This window comes from Nicotiana tabacum, chromosome 19 (genome assembly GCF_000715075.1).
Source record: "Nicotiana tabacum cultivar K326 chromosome 19, ASM71507v2, whole genome shotgun sequence".
Classification (NCBI taxonomy): Eukaryota; Viridiplantae; Streptophyta; class Magnoliopsida; order Solanales; family Solanaceae; genus Nicotiana; species Nicotiana tabacum.
Genome location: NC_134098.1, coordinates 63,472,756 through 63,483,392, shown reverse-complemented (window position 1 = coordinate 63,483,392; position 10,637 = coordinate 63,472,756). Strand labels below are relative to the sequence as shown.

Sequence of the window (10,637 nt, the reverse complement as noted above, 5' to 3'; positions counted from 1 at the left end):
TTCTTGATATGCTAAAAGTGATAAATAAAAATAAAAATTTATTTTTAAAATATTAGATAAGTAAAAATGAAAGGAGAAACTAAATAGTACACATAATATTAACTGCTTTATAGGAAAGGTGTTTATATAAGTCATAAATCCCTTTAATATTCTTGATTTGTGCAACAAACCGGACACGCACACTGTACGGAGATTGAAGTGTAGAGTGAGAAAACGCAACCTTAGTGACAGCAAAAGTTTGTTTCTCAAAAACTCGTATCACATACAGATGGCAGTTTCTCCTTGGTGTCGTACTCCATAATAAGTAATAACCCCACTCTTTCTTACCCCCATCTTATTGCATTATACTCTGTAGTAAACATTGATGTCTGTACATATAATAGTGCTTGTGATCAACCCTTTCCTTTCACTTCCCCAGAAGTGTATGTCTTTTCTACTCTCCCCGATCTCCTAATCCCTTGTTTCTTCCTTTTTTTTCGGTTTTGATACTGTGAAAATTGAAGAAGAGACACAAATAATGGAGCTGTACGGACGGTCCACGGGAAGTAACGGGTCACAATCCGATCATCAGTCAGAATGGGTTCCGGTGGAGCAGGAATCGGGTCTTGATGGTGGTTTTTGTTTTTTTTAAATTTTAAGAATTTACGCTTGTTATACTTTTTGATTTTTTTCACATGTCTACATTGTGTGTATGTGTTTTTCTAGGGTTTTTGACAATGCTAATATGGTTTTTGGAATAATGTAGAATCAATGCAGAGGTTGGGGTTATGGGGCAGAGAAATTTACCCGGAAAGGCCTGGTGTACCCGACTGCTCGTACTATATGAGAACCGGGTCATGTGGATACGGCGCTAATTGCCGCTATAACCATCCTCGTGATCGCGCCTATGTAAGTTCCCTATAGAGCTTCAGTTGGGTCTCATGTTTAGCTAATTTTTACTTTCACTGGCCTGGTTATTTTAGAAAGCCCACTGTCAGGGGTCTTCTAGTTTGCAGTTTGAGGAGATTTAATATCTGCATAAAACCCAGCATTAATTTATATAACGCTTGATTATTACTAATTTGTTTTTCCTCATAAATAATATGTAATGCGGGGATTTACATTTTATTTTATGCGGAATAGCATGTGGAATGAGAATGAGAGTATTAGTAATACATAGATTAGAAACACTAAAATGATATAACTGACCCATAATGCAAGGACACCTTATTTTGTTTAAAAAGTTAAACATATATTTTAACTTATACTATGTATACTAATATGTAATATATCAAAGTAAACATTCAAATAAGAACTAATTCATCCTCGCATTATTAGTCTCTGTATTGCTTGTCTCTAAACCAAACGACCGCTAAATCCTTTACCATTTTACCACATCCTTCGGCGGTTCTTGTTAAGCTTTGTTCTCCTTTCTTGTATATCTATTGGAGCATATGTTCTCAAAATATTAGTCACATAGATTCTTTGAATTTTTCATTTGGAAGTCGTAGTCGAGAATGAGTTCTTTCTCAAACCTGAGGCAGATCCAGGATTTTAAGTTAGTGTGCGTGGGGTACATAGCACCTGCTATTCATTTGCTATCTCGATTTTCTGAATATGCTATATTTTTCTTGGAAGCCCAAGTGTGAATACCGAATTTCCTTATTTGGCTGAGTGATTTTGTTTTCAGGGTGCTAAAATGCAGTTGGAACGAGTTGAGTTCCCAGAAAGATTGGGAGAGCCAATGTGCCAGGTACTCTGCTTTCAGTGTTGGAGAGAGCGTTGAAGTTTGATCTTTTTGTTTCTTCTAAAGCTCAAAGTGTTAAGATATTCTGTTTTCCCGAATGTGGTATAGCATTTTTAATAATTTTGATTTCATTGCTGACTGCACAATGTTCATGCGCAGTACTATTTAAGAACAGGGGCCTGTAAATTTGGTGCATCCTGCAAGTTCCACCACCCTAGGAACTTGGGTGGATCCTTGAGCAATGTGCCACTAAATACTTATGGATATCCATTACGCCCGGTAATTGTTTCATGATTTTAAATGCCTACACTTATGTTAACTTTGTGCATTAGCATCTAATTTTCAACAACTACAACAGGGGGAAATTGAATGCTCCTATTATTTGAAAACGGGGCATTGCAAATTTGGTATAGCATGTAAATACCATCACCCTCAAACTGCTGGTATATCAGCGCCAGCACCTGCACGTCCATTTTATCCGACAGTGCAGTCTCTTCCTGCTCCTCCTGAGGAATATAATAGTGCGTCAACTGGTCTTAGAGTAGCAAGGCCTCCACTTTTACCCGGGTCATATGTACCTAGTGCTTATGGTCCAGTGCTGCTTCACCCAGGAGTGGTTACCATTCAGAACTGGAACCCTTACTCAGTAATTCAAAGATCTTCTCTCTATCAACCTTCTACAATTATGTAATTTCTTTTCTAATGCGGTGATTAATTTACTCGTTGCAGGGACCAGTAAGTCCTGCACTATCTCCCGGTGCTCAACCCTCTGCTGCAGTGACATCTATCTATGGGATATCACAGCTAGCATCTTCTACACATGCCTTTGCAGGACCTTACTCTCCATTACACTCGGCTGCTAGCCCTTCCAGCAAGACACAGAAGGAAAAGAGTTTTCCAGACAGACCTGGTCAACCCACGTGTCAATACTACATGAAAACTGGGGATTGTAAATTTGGATCGTCGTGTAGGTATCACCATCCACCTGACTGGATTGCATCAAAGACAAATTTTGCTATCAGCCCCTTAGGCCTTCCTTTACGTCCGGTATGATAATGTTTCTTCTTTCTGCCCTTTGTTTGATTTGACATGACAATTTAGAATCTAATCTGGGTGAGATTCTTGCCTATTGCATGGTAATGTGTCATTGATAGTGAATGTGTGCTGGACTTTGAGGTTCCTTATTTGTGAATCTGAGCAAAACTTGATGAAACAAGAAAGAAGGGAGAAATGTAGAGGAAGAGATTTTTTCATATGATCGTAGTCTTGCTTAAATTTGGTGCGCACATGTTTATAAAGTTGTGATTAATGAAGTTACATTAGCTGTCTCCTGCCTTCATTTTGATTATTGCAGGTTCACGATTATGTCTTCATTGTTAAAATTCAAAAGCATGAATCAAGGTGGTGTTTAAATTTTTCTGTATTTATTGAATTGCCTTAACATCCTCATCCTATATACTTCTTGAGGTACCAATGTCTTTGAAGAGGAGGTTCTCCTAGTCTAGTTCCTCTTAACTGTTTAAAAGTCCCATGCAGTTCTCCGGAGACTTGTGTAACTTCAGTGAAGGGGTTGTATAACTGCATTACGAAATGTCAAGAGGTAAACTAGGGTTTGCCATGAGATTATCAAGTTTGTTCATGACCTGAGCTTATTTCATTGTAGGATCTCATCATTTATTTATTATGTAGTCATACAAAAATGTCTCTATTTAACGTGAAAATCAATGGATGTGTAATATGCTGTTCATCAATGAGGATATTTGCATGTCATGCTTTATTGCTTAGTCTTGTTAGCAATTGGCAGCAGACGTTCTATGAGTCCAGTTCTGTCCTAGCCTTCTAGGATTTTTGAAAAAAGCAGAAATACTCGAGCTAATGACTGTAACCGTGGTATAGTTACATCCATGGGGTGAATCCTAAGTTTGTCAATGCTGTTTTCTATTATTTAGTTTTTTACCAAACTCTTAGATATAGAATTTTTGCCACTGTCTGGTCATAAAGGAAATGATGAATTTAGTAGTTTTGGCTGGCTTTCCTAATAATTTTGTTGCCGGTGTCGAAGCGTGTATATGTGCCCAAATGTATGTGTGCTACTTCTTTCTCTGATGGTTACTGCTCTCAATCTGATGCTTCTATTAAGAGCTATGGGCATAAATACTTTATTTCTTTGAACTATAATTTTCTTTTGCGCATGGTAGGTAATAATTGCTAATCTAAGGGAGGTAATGATCTCTTTTTTCCTTTCTTCCGAGCATGCTTTTCCTATTCATTTCCAAAGAATTACTTGGAAGTATACAAGGAGGGAGTTAGCATCTTGTTTTATATAATTAGACGCGTAGGAACTGCTCAGACTGAACTGCCTCTGGAGTTGAGTTTTCACGTTTTCAAAAAGTTGTGCCTATTTTAGGAGAGAGGGAGACGGCCAAGTGCTTGTCCATGTAAACAGAGATGGTTTATATTCTGTCGTGTTTGTCTGGAAAATGATCTTGGTTGACTGTCTTTGAAAGTATTGTTTCTTGTAAGTCTTCATATTTGAGTGCTCCACTGATGTATATTTCTAAAGCAGGGGGTGCAGCCTTGTTCCTTTTATCTACTGAAAGGATTCTGCAAGTTTGGTCGCGCTTGTAAATTTGATCATCCTATGGGAACAGTACAATATAGTTCATCAGCTTCTTCTCTTCCTGATCTACCAATTGCTCCCTACATGCTGCGATCTTCCTTTGCTTTTGCTCCCACTTTGCTGCCGGAGTTACAGGCTGGATTTGTTTCAGGGTCAAAGGTGGACGCCGCCTCTTTATCTAGACCATCTTCTTCATTGAAAGTACAATTGGTAGAGTTAACCTAATACTTTCTTAGACTGGCCATCTGCTCTCCAAAATGTAGTTATGTCGGGGAACTGATATTGAATTTAAAGTAAACTCGAAGCACTATGTATTATTCTTCCCTTGCTATTTTGTCTGTATACTGTCAGTAGAGAGCTTAATGTTGCTCAAAGTCAGGAATTGAAGTGTGTTTCTTTATCTCCGTTTCCCAATGTTTGGCATGATGTTCCCATTCGTTGAGATTGAAGGGGAAATCTATCTTATGAAGTAATAAGCCATATCTGCAGTTCCTTTCTTTGAATTTTATGACTGCAAGTTTTCTATGTTTGCTAGGATTGCCCTCCCAATTCGGAGATTTTTTTCCTTTCCTTTACTTTTTTTGAAGTTTCTACGTTGTTGACTGACAATAGTCGTGACTGGTAGGGCAATAAGCTCTGGTCTCCCGCCAACCCTAGTCTAATCAAAAGAAATAAATACCCCTATTGAAGATAGTTTACCAAACTACTTTTTTGGAAGCGCAGTTGCAGTACATTTTGGAACCTTGCAAGTTATGGTCAACAGAGAAAGCGAGCTTCACGCTGATTCCATTAACATGGCTTAAGAACATGTGGTTGTAGGGCTAGCTAGTATCTTTCCTGAGGCCCAGTTGACATTTATTTTAGCATCATCTGCATTTTTCTCTAGAAAGCCATCTAGGATTACCCAAGATCTAATATAACGACTTAGAAATGGCCATCCTGAATGTTGCAGACAAGGGCTAGTCAATCTAATTGCTGCATAATTGAGCAAACAAAATGGAAACACGAGTGCTTGTTTTAACCCAAGTTAACAGAAGAAACTTGTGAAAGCAATGTTAGACTATTGTCTGTTGAACCATGCCAACGCGGAAGTGTCCAACGCTAGAGGAGATGGTGAGCTGATATTACTCAGTTTTTCTGATCGACGAGTAATTGATGGAATGAGTAATGGGGTTGGGATTTAGTTTCGTCGTAGGAGCCAAATGCAAGCAGCTGTATCGTGAATAGCCTAGAGATGAATTCACAAAAGTTAGTAGCCATGAAACTCCAGAGCACACTAACAATAATTAGTGTCTTATGACAAGTTACATGCAATATCAAATGAGTATAATAAGAAATATTGGGAAAGACCAATAATATCCCAAACCACAATGGAGATAAGTATTACAAAGGCAAATCTGAAGCTTGAAACAAAAGGGGAGGAAGAACTCCAACTGAAGTTATCCTGAGTTGTGATTCTATTTTGACATTGTTCAACAAGAAGCTTAAGATTAAGCATAATTTGGATCTTTGTTTCTTGTGGATGGATCATGTAAAACCAGATTTTATGTCTACTGAAAGCACAATTCCCTGTTTTTGATGGATATCCGGTAAGGTACTTCCGTTTTATTTCCTTAAGAAGTTTGAAAACACAATAAGTGCTTTGATAGTGGTATTTCTTTTAAGAGTGTAGGCACAATATGCAATAAGTGCGAACTACATGAAGCTAAAAAAACTCACACTTGTTTATATACCTTTAAAGTAAAAGTTTGAGTGAGTATCTTCTTTCAAGTTTACAATCAAAACGCAAAGCAAGAACTTCACTCAACACATCAACATCCACCAAAATCAGCAATGTGAAACACTATATACTTTTTCTTATTCACATTAGAGTAGAGCATCAAGAAACCGAATGGCGCCTTCTCTTCTGAAAAAGTAACCGGCTTTCTGAGTTAGCTTTCCCTCCTATTGGTTTTAAATCTCTTATTCGGAACAGTGCATTGAGCTTGCTTAATTTCTTTGTGAATGACTTGAATAACTTATTGGCAGGATGTGACTTTACTAGCTCCTGTTTCATGGAAACATGATCTTTCTCTAAATCTGTAAGCCTCATTCTCATTCTTGCAACCTCGAGCTTCAGTTCTCTATTTTCTCTCCTGACTGATGCGTAGTTATCTCTCGGAGAGATGCATCCGCTTCCTGCTCCGCTGCCTGAACGCTGAGGGAACTGATTATTCATTCCAAAGAATTGATTATGTCCCCCGTTCATTGCATTTCTCAGCCTGATTTGTTCGAAGTATAGCACTTGGACCACCATTTGCACAGGCAACCGTTCATTTTGTGCTGCATGACTGCAAGCTTCTTGTGATAGTTTCTGGCAATCAATAGTTTTACACAGTCGATAGCGTTCAGAGTCCTTAATGTTGGGATGTACCTGCCATGAGAAAATGCCAAGCATTGTATTAAAGCACATTCCGCTAGCCAAATATACGAAAAATATACACTAATCCTGCATAAAATATGTCTATTATATGTAAATTATACATTAATATACAAAAATATACATTTTGTTGGCTATTACTTTTGAGAGAGGCTATAATGTGTAGTTTTCCCATTGTTAAACTACTCATATGAGAAATACTGATTGTTTTGAACAGGTGAGAGGGATAATGTGGATGAGGTTAAGCAGCTTACCTTGAGAAAAATATCTACAGCTCGATATAATCCATCATAAACTAGACGGGCGTGGTCTGGAAGTAACTCAGCCAGTGCTATATACTTCAATGGTGTGAGGTTAGAATCGAGTGCAACTTCTGCTAGATAATTGTCCAATAACTTTGACACCTTAACAATTGAGCTATGTTTGGGAGATCCAGGACTATCAAAATCGTAAACCATTTCGCTTTCATCTCTTAATGTGTTGTCCTCTTCATCATCCTCATCCAAATTCAAGAAAAATGAAAAGATCCTCAAGACAGAATCTATGTCGTAGAGAGGGCTGTGGTTGTTCCCATGTGTATTTGCAGGTATGAGAATATCTTCTAGAATTGCCTGATCTAGCTGCAGACCGATGCGCCTCTCTAGATCAGATCTGCAACAAGTGGATGCTGATGCAGCTATGGCAGATTTTAACAAACTTGAAAGAAAAGCCATTGGGACTGTACTTTTCCTGGATTGTGTTGGTAGTAAGCTAGCTATTGTTTCGACGATAACCCTTTGCCTTTTCTGCAAATCCAAATCCAAGAAACTTCCTTTAACCAACTGAGGATCCTTGATGAAAAGTCCCTGAAGTGAATTTTGGGCATAATTTATCAAAATTCTGCTGATAATGTCTTGTTTAAGACCCTTGGACTTCACTACAGATACAACTCTCTGGAAAAAATCTAGATTTAGCACGGTCAATGATTTTCCCCACCAGTCTATTGGTGTCTCAGAATCAAGGCTTTGAACAGGTTTTGGTGGGAAGTTATGCTCCAGCTTTGACAAACCAGATGTTAGTTGCTCTTTACAAGCATTGTTTGCAATTGCATTGATTAATCGACTAACGAGATTGACTTCTTCAGATACCGGTAGTAGTGTTTCACAGCGATGAAGAACAGATATCGAGTTGGATATGCTTGGGAATACTGTATCTTTAAGGAATACTTCAGTACGAATTTCCAGGTTTTTCTCGGAGATGTCTTCGTTCATTTCCATGAACTTGGATGCACATCTTAGCATCGCCACGTTTGATATGGTAATCTCAACGTTCACGCCATAACAGAACTTAGCAGCAAGTTCAAATGCATCAGATCCGCCAGGAAGACCGGTAAGATTGAGTCTTGAAATCTTTGTATCCTTTGCCTCTAGCAGCAGCTTTCTAATTCTTCCGCTTCGGGAAACTAGAGGAAACTGCAAACAGTGTGATATTAGCAATCACATTAGAAATGTTTCCAAGGTATTCTTCCTTCTTTTTTCTTAATTTTAACAGGAAGCACAACTTAGTCTAAGATCTACTACATTGAAACACCTTCAGCTGTTGTTTCTGACCTTCAGACTGATGCTTAAGTTCTGTTTTTACATCTGCCTTTTAACCTTTCTTTTCCCTCCCTATTTTGACACCATGAAATAAATTCTGTGCGGACACGACTGTCTTAATATCAGTTGCCTACTTATAACAGCTAACTTATAAATCATTTTCAAGCTACTTTAGACAGCCATTTCTTTGCAAAATTTATGCTTTTGATACACTTGAGCAATCCAATTTCGAAAAGATTGGTAGATCAATATACACTAGAAGAAGAATGATCTAATACTTCATATTTGTACCTTGTGAAGAGCAAAACTGGCAGCTCCTACTTCTATTGTAAGATCACTAGAAACATCAGATATTGGCCTGCAATAGAATATATGGTCAATGATTAAAAGTCAGAAACAGGAAATGTGTCGAGAAAAAACATATAATAAACTTCTCTGTTTATATTTTTAGCCTAAGGTTTCAATACATGGTGCAACTTACATCTCAACACTGTAATGCTGGATATATGGAACCTTAAAGCTATCTAAATTCAAGCAGATGAAACCTTAACGGTTCGGGGAGCATATGTTATCGTGCTCTAGCGCTTGGACATACGGCCACAATTTACGACCAAAAGTATCATAAGACACTATGAATGGAAAAGCTCAAAACAAAGATTACTCAAATGTGTTTAGATCCAACATAGCAAGTGGTAGTCATATTCTGGTTTCTTTGAAATTTATTCCTGGTTGTGATTTATCTTGTGGTCTGTAGTAATCTAACAGATAATTGCAGGACTCATCTGTACTTGGTAGAGGGCCCTCATTAGATACATATGTTGAAAACTAGGGAAATAATATACTACCTCCGTAAGAAAGGTACTTGAAACTAGAAAAATGAACATAAAAAGCTATCGCCACTATCATCTGGTGTAAGATGTTACAAAGTCAGATATTTGATTTGTCATTTTCAATGATTGAAGCCTTAGAAACTGCTCATGTATAGTCATTCCAGATCTGCTGTTTCCCTTTCTATTTACTTTAGGATCTGATAGAAACTTTAGATTTTAAGGTAAGTTCCATCACAATCAATTTCTAAAGCTATAAATATTGCCATTTTCTCTTAGTCAGCATCTGAATATGGTCTGTCATAAATGTTGGAGGCTAAAATCTGTCCAATCACCTAAAGAAAGATGTATCCTTTGTCTAGGACTGAGCCTTTTATTAGAACTGAGCATAACTGACAATCACAAGTACCCAACTCACAAGAATTCATACTATCATCTAACTGTACCAATAAAGTCCTAAATATGGACTTCTCCATATCTTAGGTGTAAAGTCCTTTAATAGGTATGAAAAATTAATTGAAGAAATTGATATGGCACTGAAAAAATGTTTATAATAAGCATTAATTGATACATCATCAAGATGGTAAGTATTAGCTCTAATTATGGGTCCTTAAAAGGAACAGCTATTAAAGTTGAGAGAGTATATATATACCATTCAGTAATATGTCTGGCACTGGAACTTGGACGAAAAGACCTCTTCCCAGATATGCTTGGCTTCAGTTCAGAAACAGTGACAACTCCCATCTTCTCAACTTACCAAAACCATTAACAAATCACTATGCTTTTAATAGCTATTCTTTTTAAGGACTCATAAATTAACCTTAACTTTATTTGCTGGCATGTTCTCTAGCTGTGTGTGTGTGTGTGTGTGAAGGGAGAGTAGCTAGAAAGGCAGAAAGCTGGAGTAAGAAAAGATCCACAAGAAACCATGCAGGAGGGTTAGAGTTAAAAACATGAAATTGAAGTTATATACAATCATTTTATAGTACTATTACTTTTAACTTATTACCATACGCGGATGGCACATATAATCAACAACTTCAACGAAATTCAATAATTTCCACGTGTGAAAAATCACTTTAATATTTTAAAAATTATATTAAATTTTGATCTCATATTTCAAAAGTGTAATGGTTTTCATTAGTGAGAAACTAAAGATTAAATGCATCAAATTTAAATTCTCCATTTGCTTCTGAGTGTGAGAAATACTTTATTTCTCAAGTTATGATATTAGGCTTGTTATAAAAAATTACCTGTTGTTGTAGGTTTTCTTTTTAATTTTTTTTTTCATAAGGAGGGGGGCAAGGAAAAGAGGAAAGGAATGTTGTGCTCTATTGATGAAGTTTGAACTGTCCACCTTAACCGTGGAAGACTCGTCAAGTGAGTTATCCCTCAAATCTTGTTACCATAGTCTTGTAGATTAATTTAATTTGATTGTGTAAAAATTTATAGAATTTTTGTACAGAGA

General features: G+C 37.1%; 2 protein-coding genes across 3 annotated transcripts; one reads left to right on the top strand and one right to left on the bottom strand.

The window, feature by feature from the left end:
- The first annotated feature begins 275 nt into the window (after nt 1-275).
- On the top strand, nt 276-4,849 carry LOC107825081 (zinc finger CCCH domain-containing protein 32). Its single transcript, XM_016651919.2, has 7 exons — nt 276-611; nt 746-888; nt 1,670-1,732; nt 1,886-2,005; nt 2,085-2,372; nt 2,456-2,773; nt 4,293-4,849. The coding sequence occupies exons 1-7, from the start codon at nt 518-520 to the stop codon at nt 4,569-4,571; spliced, it is 1,305 nt and encodes a 434-aa protein (XP_016507405.1). The 5' UTR covers nt 276-517; the 3' UTR covers nt 4,572-4,849.
- A 1,197-nt stretch (nt 4,850-6,046) lies between these two features.
- Nucleotides 6,047-10,120, bottom strand: LOC107825101 (BTB/POZ domain-containing protein At1g03010). 2 transcript variants are annotated; one of them, XM_016651940.2, is made up of 4 exons: nt 9,822-10,120; nt 8,634-8,700; nt 7,020-8,216; nt 6,047-6,759 (listed from the first exon to the last, which is right to left on the bottom strand). In XM_016651940.2, exons 1-4 carry the CDS (start codon nt 9,911-9,913, stop codon nt 6,226-6,228), a joined length of 1,890 nt encoding a protein of 629 aa, XP_016507426.2. In that variant the 5' UTR covers nt 9,914-10,120; the 3' UTR covers nt 6,047-6,225. The 2 variants fall into 2 exon arrangements, with proteins under 2 accessions (XP_016507426.2, XP_016507434.2); XM_016651948.2 differs by lacking the exon at nt 9,822-10,120 and adding an exon at nt 8,824-9,145.
- Nucleotides 10,121-10,637: the final 517 nt, after the last annotated feature.

Excerpts from the sequence above, each read along its gene's own strand:
- LOC107825081 (XM_016651919.2), top strand. The coding sequence starts at position 518 with ATGGAGCTGTACGGACGGTCCACGGGAAGTAACGGGTCACAATCCGAT. Across the intron at positions 1,733-1,885 it reads TGGGAGAGCCAATGTGCCAG|TACTATTTAAGAACAGGGGC; the intron begins GTACTCTGCTTT and ends GTTCATGCGCAG. Across the intron at positions 2,774-4,292 it reads TAGGCCTTCCTTTACGTCCG|GGGGTGCAGCCTTGTTCCTT; the intron begins GTATGATAATGT and ends TTTCTAAAGCAG.
- LOC107825101 (XM_016651940.2), bottom strand. The coding sequence starts at position 9,913 with ATGGGAGTTGTCACTGTTTCTGAACTGAAGCCAAGCATATCTGGGAAG. Across the intron at positions 8,701-9,821 it reads GCCAGACATATTACTGAATG|GCCAATATCTGATGTTTCTA; the intron begins GTATATATATAC and ends ATTCTATTGCAG. Across the intron at positions 6,760-7,019 it reads CTGTAGATATTTTTCTCAAG|GTACATCCCAACATTAAGGA; the intron begins GTAAGCTGCTTA and ends TTCTCATGGCAG.